The sequence below is a fragment of the Alexandromys fortis genome, unplaced genomic scaffold (assembly GCF_014885135.2).
Source record: "Alexandromys fortis isolate MF-2015 unplaced genomic scaffold, M_Fortis_MF-2015_v1.1 scaffold_63, whole genome shotgun sequence".
NCBI lineage: Eukaryota > Metazoa > Chordata > Mammalia > Rodentia > Cricetidae > Alexandromys > Alexandromys fortis.
The window spans coordinates 6,986,079-7,005,725 of record NW_026067953.1 but is presented as its reverse complement, the minus strand read 5'-3'; the positions used below and the strand labels follow the sequence as shown (position 1 = coordinate 7,005,725).

Sequence of the window (19,647 nt, the reverse complement as noted above, 5' to 3'; positions counted from 1 at the left end):
CCATTTTGGCTTGAATTAAATGCCTACAGTAGGGATTAAAGATATGGCTTAGTGGCTAAAGGCTCTTGAGAATCTTGTAGAGGAACTTGGTGTGATTCCCAGCATGCACGTGGTATCTTACAACATGTGTCCTTGAGTTCTAGGGGAGTTGATACCCTCTTTGAACCATGGACAGATATATGGTGAAGATGCATTCAGCCAAAAACACTCATAGACACAAAATAAAAGTAAATCTATTTTTAAAAAAATGCCTAAAACAAATATTTTCATACCAAAGAAATGAAAAGGTTTTCATTTAGAAGGTCAACAAAAATCTATGTTATCCTATGATAGAAGTTTTGAGTGCTCACTATCTTCATTCCCTCATTTTATAAAATGATTATTATCTAGATTTTGGAGCAACTATAAACATTAAAAATGTCTATAAAAATTTAATATAGAACCTAGAATGAAATCATTAACCGTAATTAGAATGTACTTCTGTTAGTAGTAGAATCCTAGCAATCGTGAAAGCCAAAATGAATATCTCAAAGAGTTATGTTTTATACAAAAGAAAAGAAAAAACTCCTTTTTATGTTCTCAATAAAAATCCAACTTACCAAATGTATTAGGTATCAACTTAAGCTCATAATTCACTTTGTTTCCCACATCAATATACTTCACAACGTTGGGGGATAACATATCATTATCATTTTGTTGAACCCAATAATTACATGGTCTTAAAATTATGTTCCAATTCCGTCCATTAACTGTGCCAAAGTCAAATAAGTACCAAGAGTGTGCTGGAAATGTCAAAGTTGATGTTACTGTAAGAGGCATAGTGGCCAGCGATAAAGCATTCTTTGAATCTTCAATTTCTGTGATCAGGAAGCTGCTGTAGCCAGGTTTCACCACGGTCTTTTCTCTATCTGAATTTTTAAATATTACTGTATTATCTGGAGATAAAACAGAAGATTTGGTATAAAAGAAAATAGTTAATTTTCACTAAACATGTGTGATCATAATTAATGAATTTTTCATCTGAGTATTGAAGCTATGATCATAGTCTGAGAACACATTTTCCAAACTGCAGTTACAACTAAAACACAGTGTTTTACAGGAAGTTCATTAAGAATATGTGCTACACACACATACCAAAATAGAACCAGGACCAGATGAACATCTTAAATAGACCTATACCCCTAAGGAAATAGAATCAGTCATAAAAAGTCTCCCAACTAAATAGAAGAAGAAAAAAGAAAAAAAGGAGAATGGATTTAGTGTAAAACTCTACCAAAACATCAAAGAAGAGCTAATACCTATACTCCTCAAATTGTTCCACACAATAGAAACAGAAGGAACATTGTCAAACTCTTTTTATAAGGCTGCAATTACCCTGATACTCAAATTACATAAAGATGCAACCAAGAAAGAAAATTACAACCACCACTCTCCCAAACAAACACTGATGCAAAAATGCTCAATAAAATACTGGCAAATCAAATCCAAGAACACATCAACAAAAATCATCCACCATTATCAATTTAGCTTCATCCATGAGATGCAGGGATGGTTCAACATATGAAAATCTGTCAATGTAATCCACCATATAAGTAAACTGAAAGAAAAAAACATATGATCATCTCATCAGATGCTGAAAAGGCCTTTGACAAAATCCAATGCCCTTTCATGATAAAGGTCTTGGAGAGATCAGGGATAGAAGAAACATATCTAAACATTATGAAAGCAATATACAGCAAGCCAACAGCCAACATCAAATTAAATGGAGAGAAACTCAAAGTGATTCCACTAAAATCAGGAACAAGACATGGTTGTCCACTCTCTCCATATCTATTCAACATAGTACTATAAGCTCTAGCTAGAGCAATAAGACAACAAAAGGAGACCAGGAGGATACGAATTGGAAAGTAAGAAGTCAAACTTTTGCTACTTGCAGATGATATGCTAGTATACATAGTGACCCCCATTTAAAGGGGGTTGATTTCAAACTGTTATTGCTTGTAGTCAATCTCTTTTGAAAGGAAGGAAAAGGTGATGTGGGAGTGTCATATATCAATCTGTTGATTTCATTGGTTAAGCAATAAAGAAACTCCTTGGCCCTGATAGATTAAAACATAGGTGGGAGGAGTAAACAGAATAGAATGCTGGGAGGAAGAGGAAGTGAGCTCAGACGTGACAGCTCTGCTCTCTGGAGCAGAGACGCCAGGCTCCGCTCTCCCAGGCAGCTCCGACCCAGGATGGACGTAGGCTAGAATCTTCCTGGTAAGCGCACCTTGGGGTGCTTACACACATTATTAGAAATGGGCTAGTCCAGGTGGGAGAGTTAGCCTAGAAGAGGCTAGATAGAAATGGGCCAAGCAGTGTTTAAATGAATACAGTTTGTGTGTTGTTATTTCGGGGCATAAGCTAGCAGGCAGCCAGGGTGCTGGGGATGCAGCCCCGCCACTCCTATTATTTCAACAGAAGAGGTATATGATATAGAAATAATGGGGGAAATGGTATATTACTGAATTTACTTTAATCCAAAAAAACTGTTAATCTCAAAATATTTTTCATTAGTATGGATTTTAGTTTATTGATATAAATTTAATGTTAAATTTGTTATACTATATGTACATTTCTACTCTTGTTTAACATATGGAGTTTATACAGCTCAATTTAAAATGTAACATATAATTTAAAATGCACATTTACAAAAATACAGTTAGTCATCTATAATAGTCCAACTTAAAGTAATGTTAGTAAGACTTTTTGGATATATAAAGATTAACTATTCTCCAAATAGTTAATCTTCAAACACTTCAAAGACATACAAAAAAAGGCATGTAAAAAGGTTTGCATAACTTAGAATTCTTTTGACATGAGATACATCTGCTCCTAGCAACACTGATATACTCCTGAGAGGATAGTGGGCACCAAAGACACTCCATATAGAGTTTGTTTTCTTTTTTATTGATTTTTATTGAGTTCAACATTTTCTTTGCTCCACTCCCTACCCCTTCTACCCCTTCAGCCCTCTATCAAAGGTCCCCATGCTCCCAATTTACTCAGGAGATCTTGTCTTTTTCTACTTCCCATGTACATTAGAACTATGTATGTCTCTTTTAGAGTCCTCATTGTTGTCTACTTTCTCTGGGATTGTGAATTGTAGGCTGGTTTTCTTTGCTTTATGTTTAAAAACCACTTATGAGTGAGTACATGTGATAATTATCTTTCTGTGTCTCAGTTACCTCACTCAAAATGATGTTTTCTAGCCCCATCAATTTTCCTTCAAAATTCAAGATGTCGTTTTTTTTCTCTGCTATACCACATATTCCTTATCCATTCTTCAGTCAAGGGGTATTTAGGTGGTTTCCAGGTTTTAGCTATGGCAAACAATGCTGCTATGAACATAGTTGAACACATGTCCTTGTGGCACGATTGAGCATCCTTTCGATATATACACAAAAGTGGTATTACTGGGTCTTGAGGAAGGTTGTTTCCTAATTTTCTGAGAAATCGCCATACAGACATCCAAAGCGGCTGCACCAGTTTGCTCTCCCACTAGCAATGCAGGAGTGTTCCCTTTCCCCCACAACCTCTCCAACATAAGGTGTCATCAATGTTTTTGATCTTGGTCATTCTTACAGGTGTAAGATGGAATCTGAGAGTTGTTTTGATTTGCATTTATCTGATGACTAAGGATGCTAAGCAATTCCTTAAGTGTCTTTCAGCCATTTTAGATTCCTCTGTTGAGAGTTCTCTGTTTAGGTCTATACTCCAATTTCTATTGGATTATTGTTCTTTTGAGGACCAATTTCTTGAGTTCTTTGTATATTTTGGAGATCAGACCTCTGTCTGATGTGGGGTTAGTGAAGACCTTTTAGCATTCTGTAGGCTGTCGTTTTATCATGTTGACCAGGTCCTTTGTTTTACAGAAGCTTTTCAGTTTCAGGAGGTCCACTTATTAATTGTTTCTCTAAGTGTCTGTGATGCTGGGGTTATATTTAGGAAGTGGTCTACTGTGCCAATGCATTCAAGTGTACTTTCCAATTTCTTTTCTATAAGGTTCAGTGTTGCTGGCTTTACGTTGATGTCTTTGATCCATTTGGACTTGAGTTTTGTGCATGTTGATAGATGTTTTCATTCTTCTACATGTGGACATCCAGTTAGCCAGCACCATTTAGTGAATATGCTTTTTTTCCCATTTTATAGTTTTTGCTTCATTGTCAAAAATCAGGTCTTTGAATGTATATGGATTAATATCCAGATCATCAATTTGGTTCCATTGGTCCTCCTGTCTCTTCTTATGCCAATACAGGCTGTTTTCAGTATTGTAGCTCTATGGTAGGGTTTGAAGTCAGGAATTGTGATGCTTCCAAAAATTCTTTTATTGTACAGGATTGTTTTGGCTATCCTGTATTTTTTCCTTTTCCATGTAAAATTGGGTACCATTCTTTCAGGTCTGTGAAGAATTTTGTTGGGATTTAGATGGGCATTGCATATAACCTGTAGATTGCTTTTGGTAAATTTGCCATTTTTACTATGCTAAGTCTACCTACCCAATAGCATGGGAGACCATTTCACTTTCTGGTGTCTTCTTCAATCTCTTTCTTCAAACAATTTAAGTTCTTGTCATACAGGTCTTCCACTTGTTTGGTTAGAGTTACTCCAAGATATTTTATGCTTTTTGTGGCTATTGTGAAGGGTGATGTTTCTCTGGTTTCATTCTTAGCCCTTTTATCATTTGTATACAGGAGAGCTACTGATTTTTTTTTAGTTAATTTTGTATCCTTCTACATTACTGAAAGTGCTTATGAATTGTAGAAGTTCCTTGGTAAAATTTTTGGGGTTGCTTATGTAAACTATCATATCATCAACAAATAGTGAGAATTTGACTTCTTCTTTTCCAATTTTTTCCCTTTGATCGCCTTTTGGTGTTTTATTGCTCTAGTTAGCACCTCAAAAAATATATTGAATAGAAATGGAGAGAGTGGAAAACATTGTCTTGCTCCTGATTTCAGTGAGATCACTGTGAATTTCTCTCCATTTAGTTTGATGTTGGCTGTGGTTTGCTGTATATTGCCTTTGTTATGTTTAGGTATGTTCCTTGTATCCCTGTTTTCTCCAAGGCCTTTATCATGAAGAGATGTTATATTTTGTCAAAAGCTTTTTAGGCAACTAATGAGATGATCATGTGGTTTTTATTTTTCAGTTTGTTTATATGGTGGATTACATTGACAGATTTTTTTATGTTGAACCATCCCTGCATCTCTGGGATGAAGCCTACTTGATCATGTTGGATGATGGTTCTTATGTGTTCTTGAATTCGTTTTGCCAGTATTTTATTAAGTATTTTTGCATCAATGTTCATGAGTGAGATTGGTCTGTAATTCTCTTTCTTAGTAATGTCTTTCTGTGGTTTGGGTATCAAGGTAATTGTAGCTTCATAGAAAGAGTTTGGCAATGTTTTTTTCTGTTTCTATTATGTGATATAAATTGAGGATTGTTGATATTAGTTCTTTGAAAATCTTGTAGAATTCTGAGCTGAAACCATCTGGTCCTGGGCTTTTTTTCATTGGGAGATTTTTGATGACTGTTTCTATTTCTTCAGCAGTTATAGGTCTATTTAATTTGTTTATCTGGTCTTGATTTAATTTTGGTAAGTGATATTTATTCAGAAAGCTGTCCATTTCCTTTAAGTTTTCCAATTTTGTGGAGTACAGATTTTCAAAATATGACCTCATGATTCTCTGTATTTCCTCCCTGCCTGTTGTTATATTGCCCTTCTCATTTCTGATTTTGTTAATTTGGATATTCTCTCTGCCTTTTGGTTAGTTTGGATAAAGGTTAGTCTATTTTGTGGATTTTCTTGAAGAACCAACTCTTTGTCTTGTTGATTCATTGTATTGTTTTCTTTGTTTCTGTTTTGTTGATTTCAGCCCTCAATTTATTTCCTGCCATCTAATTCTCTTGGATGAGTTTGCTTCTTTTTGTTTGAAAGTTTTCAAATGTTCTGTTAATTCACTAGTGTGGGATTTTTCCGGCTTCTTTATGTAGGCATTTAGTGCTATGAACTTGCCTCTTAACACTACTTTCATTGTGTCCCATAAATTTAGGAATGTTGTGTGGCCATTATCATTGAATTTTGGAAAGTCTTTAATTTCTCCCTTAATTTCTTTCTTGATGTTTCAGATAAGCATTAATTTCTATGGGTTTGTGGGTTTTCTGTAATTAGTATTGCTGTTGACTTCTAGTTTTGAACCATTGTGATCTGATAAGATACACAGGGTTATTCCATGTTTTTTGTATCTGTTGAGGTTTGTTTTGTTACCATGTATGTGAGCATTTTTGAGAAGGTTCCATGGGGTGCCGAGAAGATATATTGTTTTATGTTTGGATGGAATATTCTATAGATGTCTGTTAAGTCCATTTGAGTCATAACATCAGTTAGTTTCCTTATTTCACTGTTCATTTTTTGTCTGATTGATCTGTTCAGTGGTGAGAGGTGAGTGTTGAAGTCTCCCCCTATTAGTGTGTGGGGTTTAATGTATTATTTAAGCTTTAGAAGTGTTTCTTTTACATATGAGGGTGCCCTTGTAATTGGGGCATAGATGTTCAGTATTGAGATTTCATCATGATGGATTTTTTTCTGTGACTAATATGAAGTGTCCTTCTTTGTCTCTTTTGACTGAATTTATCTTGAAGTCTATTTTGTTAGATATTAGGATAGCCATACCCACTTGTTACTTAGGTCCATTTGATTGGAATATTTTTTTCCCAACCCTTAACTCTGATCTCATGTCAGTCGGAGGTTGAGATGTGTTTCTTGTATGTAGAAGAAGGATGGATTCTGTTTTGTATCCAATCTGTTAACCTGTGCCTTTTTATAGGTGAGTTGAGTCCATTTACATTAAGGGATATTAGTGACCAGTGATTGCTATCTCTTGTTAATTTAGTTTTCATTGTTGGTGATGTTAATTTGTGCATTTTTCCCTCTTCGGGATTTACTTCAGTGAGACTATCAATTAATTGTCTGTGTTTTTGTTGTTTTTGCCAACTTCCTTGGGTTGGAGTTTTCCTTCTATTATTTCATGTAGCCTTGGTCTTGTGGTTAGGTATTAGTTAAATCTGGTTTTGTCATGGAATATCTTGTTTTGTCCTTTTATGCTGATTGACAGTTTTGCTGGGTATACTAGTCTAGGATGGCATTTGTGGTCTCTTAATAGCTGCATAACACTTGACCAGGATCTTCTGGCTTTCGTTTTCTCCAATGAAAATCAGGTGTAATTCTGATAGGTCTGTCTTCATATGTTACTTGGCTGTTTTTCTTCGCAGCTCTTAATGTTCTTTCTTTACTCTATATTTTTAGTGTTTTGATTATTTATGTGGCAAGGGGGCTTTTTTTGGTCCAGTCTATTTGGTGTCTGTAAGTTTCCTGTATCTTCATAAGCATATCTTTCTTTAGGTTAATAAAGTTTTCTTCTATGACTTTGTTAATTATATTTTCTGTACTTTTGAGTCAACCTTCTCCTTCTTCTAGGCTTATTATTCTTAAGTTTAGCCTTTTCATGGTGTTCCATATTTCCTGGATATTTTGGGTTAAGCATTTGTTAGATTTAATGTTTTCTTTGACTGATGATGAGTCTATTTCCTCTACTGTATTTTAAGCACTTGAGATTCTCTCTTCCATCTCTTGTATTCTGCTGTTTATGCTTGCATTTGTGGCTCCTGGTCATTTTCTCATGATTTCTGTCTCTATAATTCCCTTGGCTTATGTTTTCTTTATTGTCTTTATTTCAGTTTTCAAGTCTTGAATAGTTTTTCCATATGTTTAATTGCTTTTTCTTGGTTTCTTTAAGGGATTTGCTGATGTCTTCCAATTTTTTGTTTGTCTTTCCTCCATTTCTTTGAGGGAATTTCTCATTTCCTCTTTAAGAGTTTCAAACATTCTCCTGAAGTTATTCTTTAGGTCATTTTCTTCTGCTTCATTTATATTTGGTTGTTCAAGTCTTCCTGCTATAAGGTTTTTAGGTTTTACTGGTGTCATGTTGCTCTTTATGGTGTTATGTGTGTTCTTATCTATTCATCTTTTCCTCTAATATGGCTGCTTGGGGCTGGCTGTGATTCTGTTGATTAATATTCTAGATGCCAGCGAATCCAAGGCTCAGATAGTTGATCCTCATGGTACACTCGGTGCCATGGTTCTAGTTACCCCTTTGGTCACTTTGTATTCCTGGAAGTTACTCAGCACTCCCAGGGTTTGCTCCATTCCCTTGGAGTTTGCTGTCTCGGGCCTGCTCTAGCTGAGTTTTTCGGCTCAGACCTGTTCCTCTAAATGCCCCTGATCTGGATTCATTCCTGCAGAGGTCTCTGGCTTGGGGTTGGTCCTATAAGGAACTCTGGCCCAGGTCTACTCCCTCAGAGTTTCCAGGTTTGGGTAAGTCCAGACCCACAGAGGTCTTGGCTCAAGCCTACTCCCTCTGAGGTCCTAGACTCATGACTGGACCCACAGAGATTCCTGCCTACTCTCTCAGAGGTCTCAGATTCATGCCCAGATCCACAGAGGCCCTGGCTCAGACCTAGTTCCTTGAAGGTACTAGACTTACACCCAGAACCACAGGGGTACTGGCTTGGATCTACTCCCTTGAATGTCCTAGATTCACATCCGGACCCTCAGTGGTCTCTGGCTCTGGCTCACTCATTTAGCAGTTGCTACCCTGTACCTGTTCCTGTGGCGTTCCACTGTCTCAGGTCTGCTCTGGCCCAGGTCACTGGCTCAGTCCTGGTTTGCCAATGTCCTGTACTGGATCCATTCCCATTCATATGGAGCTTGCTTTTTCAGGCCCACTCCAGCCTAGGTAGCTGGTTCAGTCCCACTTCTGTGGAATTTGTTGCCTCAGGCCCACTCGAGCCCAAGGTAGAGTTGCTTGCCTCAGGCCTACGTTGCTCTAGGTTACAGCATTTGACCTATTTCTGTAAATCCTGGTCTGGATCTGCTCCTGCAGAGGTCCCTGGCTTGAAGTTGATCCCGCAAAGGTCTCTGGCTCCCGTCTGCTCCCTTGGAGTTCCCAGGCTCAGGTACACCCAGACCCACAGAGGATCTGGCTCAGGCCTACTCCTTCTGAGGTCCCAGACTCAAGCCTGGCCCCACAGAGATCTCTGGTTTCTGCCAACTCCCTGGAGGTCCCAGATTCATGTCCAGACCCTCAGCGGTTTCTGGCTCTGGTTCACTCACTCAGTGGTTGCTCCCCTGTACCTATTCCTGTGGAATTCTGCTATCTCAGGTCTGCTCTGGCCCAGGTCATTGGCTCAGTCCTCGAGTTTGTTATCTTCTTGAAAAAACTGGACTATTGGGAATAAAAACTGCCCTTGCCTCGATTGCTGGCAGTAAGTAAAATGTCTGTTCCATACAAGCATGACACAAGCAAAAGTGACTGCCCAACTTGGCCAAGACATAGCAAATAGTCCTTCAAATTTTTCTGCTTCTGAAAGTGGTCTGTCAGATAATTCAGGCCTCTAAGCCAAAGATGGATGCTCCAACATCACAGAGAAATCTTGGGTGACTGCTAAAGCAGCTAGCTGTTTCAGTCATTTCTTACTTTTTTGTGTTTTTGGAAGTTGCTTATTTGAACTTCCTGCTTACTCAGGTAATATTATTTCCCTCTCAGGTCTTTGACTGAGTTGAATACTAGATAGTTATATTTTTCCTTAGTTATAATAAGAAGGTAAATTAGATATAGAACTTTAAACTCACCAAGATAGGATAGATAATTAAATATTTTAATTATGTCAAATGCAAATACACCAGATATTACAACTATAATTCTTACTGATAACTGTTTTATTATCTGTAATTTTACTATGCTAAAGCTCAAACCTCCCTTTTGTGTTATACAGAAAGGGGAAATGCTGTGGATAACCCTTCTGTATGCTGTGAATATATGTTTCTCTCATTTGTTGATTAAAAAAACTGCTTTGACCTGTAGCAAGAGAAAATATACTTACGTGGGAAAGCCAAAGTAAATACAGAAAGAAATAAGGGCAGAGTTGGGAGACTCATAAGCTGGTGGCCCAAAAAACAATATGCCAGCAGAACAGTAAAAGTCATGGCCACATGGCAATACATAAATTAATAGAAATGAATTCACTTAAATGTAAGAGTTAATTAGCAATAAACCTGAACTATAGGCCAGTTTATAATTAATATTAAGCCTCTGAGTCATTACTTACAATCAGCTGCCAGACCAGGCAGTGCTGTGGAATAATCCTCTTGTACACTGTAAAGATTGGCACTCTAATTGGTTTAATAAATGCTGACTGACCAGTAGCCAGGCAGGAAGAATAGATGGGGCAACCAAATTAAGGAGGATGGGAAGGAGAAGGGCAGAGTCAGGAGATGCAAGCCAGGCCCAAAAAGAGCAAGATAGGCATGCCATACTGAGAAAAGGTACTGATATGTAACAGAGTGAAAATAAGGAATATGGGATAACTTAAAATGTAAGAGGTAGTTAGTAATAAGCCTGAGCTATTTGTGGAGCACTTGTAAGTAATATTAAACCTCTGTGTGATAATTTGGGAAGTGGTTGCTGAATATTTGGGACCAAGCGACTCCGAGACAGAAAACTTCCAGGTACAGGGTGGGATAGAAAAGCATGTTTACAAAAATATTTTTCAAAAATACTTTAAAATCATAGAAGAAAATCTCCCTAACTTAAAGGAGGTACATCCATTAATTAAAAAAAATCCTCATGACACATGATAATCAAACCACTAAGAAAGGATATAAAATGTTGGATAGGGAAAAGACCAAGTCACATATAAAAGAAGGCTTACTAGAATAACACCTCACTTCTCTGTAGAAACTGAAAACTGGAAGGGTCTGAATAGATGAACTACAAAATCTGAGAGATCTCAGACACCAACCCCAGCTACTATATCCAGCAAAACCATCATTCACAATCAATGGAGAAAAAACAACATTCCATAATAAAACCCAAATGTAAGCAATTTCTATCTACCAATCTAGATCTTCAGAAGGCACTAAAAGAAAAACTTCTGTCTCAAGAGGTTAACTACACCCAAGAAAACACAAGGAATAAATAATCCCAGAACAGTAATCAAATGAGGGAGAAAAAACCCACATCATAACAACAAAATAACAAAGTTCAATAAACACTGCACAATAATTCTCAACACTAATATTCTCAGTTCCTATTTATTTATTTATTTATTTATTTATTTATTTATTAAAGATTTCTGTCTCTTCCCCACCGCTGCCTCCCCTTTTATTCATCTTTTGTTTGTATATTTTGGTTTCCGTTTTGTGTGGGAGAACATTGTGCATTGGTTGTTGGTTTATAGAGGTAACATAAAGTTGGAAGAATAAAATGCTGGGGAGGAAGAATTAGGGGGAGGAGAAACTTGATCAAAATATATTTTATGATTTTTTTCAATAAAAAGGAAAAACAATACAGGTTCTTGCTCTGTAGTTGAGGGTCACCTTGAATTCATGATTCTCCTGTCTCAGAATCCCAAATAAACCACCTGATGGCATTCAGGTTTACTACAGTACTTCTTCCTCTGTTTTTATCTCTCTGTGTGCTGGAGATTGAACCCAGAGCCTTGTGCATGCTTGGTTTGACAAGGTGCAGGTTTAACAACTGGAGAAGTAATAGGAACCTAAAGTTGGACATGACCTCCCACCTGATGACTTGCCTTCATCTGGCTTCTCTGCTTTCCCTTGTGGCCTGTCTATATCAGCTGTCTAGTCACAAAGACAAAGAGATCTTCTTAAACTCAAATGAGACCAGTGATTTTTCTAGCAAAACCCTGTAATGGCTTCCCAGTAACTCAGAGTAAAACCTAAATTTTTCACTAAATTAAAAAGGTTTTAATTATGTGTAGTTGTGTGTTTGTATGAATATAGGTGTCCTCAGAGAGCAGAGGCAATGAATTCTCTGGAGTTGGAGTTCCAGGCTGTTCTAAGTGACTGAGTTTGGTGATAGGAACTGAATTTGGGTCTCCTAGAAAAGTAGTATATATCTACCTAGCCCTTTTATCATAATAGATTCAAAATCTCTTCTTTTACTTTTTCTTTTTTTTTTTTTTTGTTTGTTTGTTTTTTGGTTTTTTGAGACAGGTTTCTCGGTAGCTGGGTTTGAATTCAAAGAGATCCGCCTGCCTCTGCCTCCCAAGTGCTGGGATTAAAGGCATGTGCCATCACCACCTGGTTCAAATTCATTTTTATTAGGTAGGGCAAAAATGTCAAATTCTTTGAAAAGAATTGACACTAATTCTCACTACGCCCCTTTGGCTAGCTTGGAACTTGATATCTCTATCAGATTGGCTGGAAACTCACACCTCTACCTCCTAAATGCTCGGATTAAAGGTGTTACACCATCATTCCTGGCCTCTTAAAAAAATTAAAAATACATTTCAAATGTATTTTTAATTGACATGAAAATCCTATTTTCTCTTACCTCTTCTGGTCACTGTTTAAAACAAAAGAAGTCTCACTGTGATGGATAATAAACACTACTACTAATAATATATAAGTGATTATTATGTTATAAACATCCTGCAACCTGAGTATCTGAAAATTTTGGTTAGTTGACAGTTGGACTAGAATTGGAGAGTAAGGATAGTCCTGTAATGGTAGCCTACTTCCCTAGTATATCCAAGGCTTTAGATTCAATCTCCAATCACACACACACACACACACACACACTAAAACATATTATATAGGAACATGAAGTCTTCCCAAATGCAATGTTTTGTAGCCATCAGAAACAGATTGTATTTTTATACTTACCTTGTGTTGTAACTTATTCTAGCTGGTCGTTGGTGGCGCATGCCTTTAATCCCAGCACTCGGGAGGCAGAGGCAGGTGGATCTCTGTGAGTTCGAGAACAGCCTGGTCTACAAAAGCTAGTTCCAGGACAGGCTTCAAAGCTACAAAGTAAATGGTGTCTTACCTTGTGTTGTAATAGTAATGCGATAAAAATTGTTTTTAAAATGTGAAATGGAAAGAGAAGCAGATACGCATTGGCTCTCCTGATCCGATTCTATTCCAAAAGGGTCAACCATTTCTGTGATAACCGAGGTCTGAAATCCGAAAGGACCTTTAGTATGTTCTAATAATTTTCTGATGATTCCACGTCCATTTTTACTAAAAACAAACCAATAAACAAAAAACAGATATCCCAGTGGTTTAAATAAGCAGGCATATTAACATACAATCTACAAATAAAATATACCCATACTAGGATTGAAAATAGTAATATACCAACTACCAAATTACTACTTGACAAACAGCTGTTCAAAGATTTTAGTTGCTAACAAAATGACATATACAACATAAATTTTCACACTTAAAATAGGCAGAGATTATCTATCTATCATCTAACATCTATCTATCTATCATCAATTTATCTATCATCGATCTATTTATCATCTATATATCATCTTTTTAGTGCTGGGAATCAAACCTAGAACTCCATGCACGTTAGACAAATGTTCTACCTCTGATCCACACCCCAGCCTATGAGTATTTTTAAATGTCACAGTTCAGCAGAGAGGATACTTAAATGGAAATAGACGCACATTGGCTACACCTATGCTTGTAAATTAAGACAAGTTTCCTAAAAAGCAATTTAACACTTCACATTTAAATGAAAAATAAGGTCATGACTGCTCGTAGGTATGGTGGATATTTGCTCTCAATAAGAGGGAGAGAATAATGAGAGGTATCTGGAAGGGTCCAATGCAAAGAGCATTGTTGTAAGGGGCTTTGGGAGTGCACAGCAGTGACAACTAGTATTTAATAAGTTCTCACATCAGACATATAATTCCTGTTGGTAAACCCCACTTGGCAAAGCTGTGGGCTTACTAGCTGTAAATGACTGCTTGTTTCTGTCCACAACTTTCTCAGGTGTCACTACTATATCTCCCTAATAAGAACAGCTGTAGGGTTCTTTCTTCCCTTTGGTGGTGTGTTTTACACTTATTGGGCACACATATAGCTGTGACGGTCAGGAAGATGATTTCCACTTAACTGTATAATTTTGATGATAGAAATAATACTAGGATATTTTACATTGCTCAAGACTGACATATAATTCTCAGCCACAAAGACAGCCTTTTACAGAGACAGCTAATTTTGGACTCCAGAACAAACTCAAAGCAGTCTTGTTGCCCCTGAAGATGACTATCTGGTTGTCCTAGAGACGAATACACGAGGTCATTTTCCCAGGTGTTTTACTGATTCAAGGTCAGGACAGCAGCAACTTTAGCAGACATTACATTTTTGCACATAGTCACAGGCTCAGGCTCAGGCTCAAGGTTCAGCCAATCGTTTACTGTCTGGGAACTCTCACCAGCAGAGAGCTATGTATAGAGCCAAGAGTGACTCACTGGCTGGTCAATGTGCCATCTTTAGCCTAAGAGAAACTACATGACTTATCTTGTATTACAAGAATGGATCAAGCCCTGAAAATGTAACAGGTAGTTGTCCAGAGTTTGGCTGTGAGGAAAGGGTTAGCGGTGTAGAGGAAGAAATTGTGTCAAATTATGTAGGGAATGGCAGGAAAAGGGGCTGTGCGGGATGAGAATGAGGGTGTGAGTGCTGAGAAGGACATGCAAGAAGAAACGTGAAGGTATGACACTACGTGAAGAATGGATGAAGATTGTAGCTGTGGGGAGGCAAGAAAGATGAAGCTGTAAAAAAAGAAATGTAGAAGAGACATGTATGAAAAAGAAAGATGTGTAACCATGGAAAAGATGTGTAAGCGAGATGTGTGTGTGTGTGTGTGTGTGTGTGTGTGTGTGTGTGTGTGTGTGTGTAAAGAGCATGGCTGTGTGGAGATATGTGGGACAGAGAAATTCTCAGAAAGAATTTTTTCAAGATGAAGAGAAAGTTACCATTAGAAAGGGTGTATTTCTTTATTTCCCTTTAGATAGAGAAGTTTAGTTCTCATTGCGCTGGTAGATTTTTTTGCATATCCTGGGTGCTGATTGGAAACTGAACCCCCAGTTAGCCATAGTCCAGACTAAAGAGAGCCATAAAATGAGAGAGTGGGAGCAAGAAGAGAATAAAGAAGAAACAAACAAGCAAAGGTAGAGAGGTTTTACAATCCCAGCAATGGGGAGATGGGTTCAGACACACACACACACACACACACACACACACACACACACACACACGGCGGGGGGGGGGGGGGGGGGGCAAAGTAAACCCAGAAAGAGCAACATGGCACACATCATCAGGGAACTGGAAATTAAAAAATTAAAATAACAAAACCCTAAAGACTAACACTGTCAAATGTTGGTAAGAATATATGAAAGACATTTTTTAATTTATTGCTAGTGGGAATGTAAAAAGGCATGGGGAGTTAGGCAGTTCTTTTTCACCTCAAACATATTCTTACCATATACAATATTCCTGATTTTCACCCTTCCTCCATCCCAGCCGTCATGGGAGCAGGGAAATATATATCTTAATTAAGGGAGCCATTTTAGGGTTGGCAAGAGAAGTGACTCTAGAGGGGTTCCCAGGTGTCCAAGGAGATGTTCTCAGCTTGTTCCTTGGGCAGCTGAAGAGAGAGAGCCTGAAATGACCCTATCCTATAGCCACACTGATGAATATCTTGCGTATCACCATAGAACCTTCATCTGGCAATGGATGGAGATAGAGACAGAGACCCACGTTGGAGCACTGGACTGAGCTCCCAAGTTCCACATGAGGAGCAGAAGGAGAGAGAACATGAGCAAGGAAGTCAGGACCACGAGGGGTTGGTCCACCCACTGAGACGGCAGGGCTGATCTAATGGGAGCTCACCAAGGCCAGCTGGACTGGGACTGAATGAGCATGTGATCAAACCAGACTCTCTGAACATGGCTGACAATGAGGGCTGCTGAGAAGCCAAGGACAATGGCACTGGGTTTTGATCCTACTGCACGTACTGGCTTTGTGGGAGCCTAGTCTGTTTGGATGCTCACCTTCCTAGACCTGGATGGAGAGGGGAGGACCTTGGACTTCACACAGGGCAGGGAACCCTGACTGCTCTTCGGACTGGAGAGGGAGGGGGAGAGAAGAAGGGGAGGGGGAGGNCGCGTGTCTTGTCCTTCCTTTGCGCGTGTCCCGTCTATCCTGTGTTTGTCCACACACCCACGCCCGCCCCGCCGCCTTTTTAAAGGAATAATACTCTGATCATGGCAAACAATGAGGGCTGATGAGAAGCCAAGGACAATGGCACGGGGTTTTGATCCTACTTCATGTTCTGGCTTGGTGGGAGCCTAGCCAGTTTGGATGTTCATCTTCCTAGACATGGACGGAGTGGGGAGGACCTTGGACTTTCCACAGGGCAGGGAACCCTGACTGCTCTTTGGACTGGAGAGGGAGGGGGAGAGAAGAAGGGGAGGGGGAGGGAAATGGGAAGAGAGGAGGAGGTGGAATTTTTTAATTAAAAATAAATAAATTAATAAAAAGATATAAGGAAAACAATATTCCTGATTTTTATCTAAGTGAACTGAAACGATATGTCTACACCAAAACCTGTGTGTAGATCCTACAACATTGTGTTCACTGGGAGCAGCAGGAAAGTCTTTCAGTTGATGAATAGGTTGGAGCTGGGGAGATGCTTGGCATTTAAGAACACTGACTGTTCTTCCAAAAGACATACCTTGATTCCCAACACCCACATGACAGCTCACAACCATCCGTAACTCCAATGCCTAAAAACAGAACGTCCCCTTCTGGCCATGGGCACTGCATACACATAGTGCACAGGTAGATGCATGTGTTGGCCAAACACCCATACAACTTAAAACAATAAAAATAACTTAAAACAATGGATGAATGCTTATATAAACTGTGTTTCAAACAGTCAGTAGAATACTATTTATCACTAAATAATTATCAAGTCATTAGAAGATAATGGGTATCTTTTTAATTTTTTGAAATTAAAATATAATTAAATCACTTCCCACTTTCTTTTTCTCCCTCTAACTCCTCCAATATCAGCTCCTCCCTTATCCTGCTTCCTTTCAAATTTATTACCTCTTTTCCTCTAATTGTATATATAGTGTGCATATATACTCTGCTTAGGTTTAGTCCATTTGGTGTGAACATAATTTCAAGGCCGACAACCTGATATTGGCTAACCAGTTAAAGGTTAATGCCTGAGAAAGACTACTTTTTCCCACTCCCCGCACTTCTCAGCTGCCTCTAGTTCTTTGTTTACTGGTGGGGCCCTATGAAATTTCCCCCTCCTATGTTAGCATGCCCAGTGATGTATTAACTGTTCAGGTCTTGTTTAAGCAGGATAATAGGAATCTTATAGGAATGCTTAGAGAAGAAGAAGCAAATTAATTTGAAAAGACTGTGTAACTCCAAATGCGTGGCATTCTAGAAAAGGCAAAATGAAGGTAGCAACAACAACAAAAAGGTTGCCAGGAGCTGTGGAGGCAAGGGTTACTAGATGAGACACAGAGGAATTTTAGTACACTGCCCTGGGATAATGTTCCTGAACACTATAAAGTATCGTCACTCATATTGGTTTAAAACCACTGATTGGTCAGTTAGCCAGGCAGGAAGTATAGGTGGGACAACTAGACTAAAAGAATTCTGGAAAGAAGGAAGGCAGGGGCATAGTCCCAGCCATATGCAGAGAAAGCAAGATGAAAATGCCTCACTGGGAAAGGTAGCAAGCCACATGGTTAAACATAGACAAGGATTATGGGTGAATTTAAGTTGTAAGAGCTAGTTAATAATAAGCCTGACCTAATAGACTGAATAGTTTACAATTAATATAAGCCTCTGTGCATTTCTTTGGGACTGAATGGCTTCGGGACAGAGCAGGACAGAAACTTCCATCTAGAAATGGTGCCCAAATGTTTTACAAGAATTTCGGATTCTTGACGGACAATAACAGAGTAAAGCAGTCTATTTGTTGTTCTGTAAGCTTCTTGTATCTTGATAGGCATATCTTTCTTTAGGTTGGGAAAGTTTTCTCCTACCATTTTGTTAAATATATTTTCTGTGCTTTTGAGTTGAACTTCTTCTCCTTCTTCCATCCTATTACTCTTAGATTTGGCCTTTTCATGATGTCCCACATTTTCTGGATATTTTGGATTAAGCTTTTGTTAGATTTAATGTTTTCTTTAACTGATGAGTCTGTTTCCTCTATTGTATCTTCAGCACTTGAGATTCCCTCTTCCATCTCTTGTATTCTGCTGTTCATGCTTGCATTTGTGGTTCCTGATCATTTTCTCATGATTTCTGTTTCTATAATTCCCTTGGCTTGTGTTTTCTTTATTGTCTCTATTTCAGTTTTCAAGTCTTGAATAGTTTCTTTCATGTTTGACTACTTTTCCTTTGTTTTCTTTAAGTGATTTGCTGATGTCTTCCAATCTTTTGTTTGTCTCTTCTTCCATTTCTTTGAGGGAATTTCTCATTTCCTCCTTAAGAGTTTCAAATATTCTCTTGAAGTTATTTTTTAGGTCATTTTCTTCTGCTTCATCTTTTTTATTTGATTGTTCAAGTCTTGCTGTTGTATAGTCTATAGATTTTACTGGTGGTGTGTTTCTTTTTGTGGTGTTGCATGTGTTCTTACCTTATCTACCCATCCTTTCCTCTGATTGGTGTAGTTGGTAATGTCTGTGACTTTGTGATCAGTCTTCCAGGTGCCAGTGGATCCAAGGCTCAGATGGTTGCTCCTCATGGTGTAATCAGTGCCATGGTTCCATTCACCCCATTGGTTATTCCATATTCCTGGAGGTCACTCAGTGCTCCTGGGGTTTGCTCTGCTTCTGTGGAGTTTGATGTCTCAAGCCTGTTCTGGACTTAGGTTGCTGGCTCAGCCCTGCTACTATAAATGTCCCTGGTCTGAATCCATTCCTGTGGAGGTCCCTGGCTTTGGGTTGGTCCTACAAAGTCTCTGCCTCTGATCTACTCCATTGGAGGTCCCAGCCTGACACACGGACTTACAGAGGTCTCTGATTCCTGCCTTATCCATTGGATGTTTTAGACTCATGCTATAGATTCAACGCAATCCCCATCAAGGTCCCATTAAAATTCTTCACAGATCTTGAGAGGACAATAATCAGCTTTATATGAAAAAAAAAACCCAGGATAGCCAAAACAATCTTATACAATAAAGGAACGTTGGGAGGCATTACCATCCCTGACTTCAAACTCTATTACAGAGCTACAATATTGAAAACAGCATGGTACTGGCATAAAAACAGAGAAGTCGACCAATGGAATCATATAGAAGACCCGGATTTTAACCCACAATCCTATGATCACCTGATTTTTGATAAAGGAGCTAAAAGTATACAATGGAAGAAAGAAAGCATCTTCAACAAATGGTGCTGGCATAACTGGATGTCAACCTGTAGAAGAATGAAAATAGATCCATATCTATCGCCACGCACAAAACTCAAGTCCAAATGGATTAAAGACCTCAATATCAGGCTGAACACACTGAACCTGATAGAAGAGAAAGTGGGAAATACTCTACAACATATGGGCACAGGAGACCACTTCCTACATATAACCCCAGCAGCACAGACATTAAGGGCAACATTGAATAAATGGGACCTCCTGAAACTGAGAAGCTTCTGTAAAGCAAAGGACACTGTCACTAAGACAAAAAGACAACCCAC

At 38.5% G+C, this 19,647-nt stretch overlaps 1 protein-coding gene across 1 annotated transcript in view; it reads right to left on the bottom strand.

Annotated features, from left to right (window-relative positions):
- LOC126507208 (cation channel sperm-associated auxiliary subunit beta-like) overlaps positions 1 to 19,647 on the bottom strand; it is a 171,136-nt gene that overhangs the window by 24,645 nt on the left and 126,844 nt on the right. Inside the window, exons 17-18 of the mRNA XM_050151448.1 lie at positions 12,957 to 13,150; positions 600 to 935 (exon numbers count right to left, since the gene is read on the bottom strand). Of these exons, the coding sequence (XP_050007405.1) occupies positions 600 to 935; positions 12,957 to 13,150 (530 nt within the window). The remainder of the gene's footprint in view (positions 1 to 599; positions 936 to 12,956; positions 13,151 to 19,647) is intronic.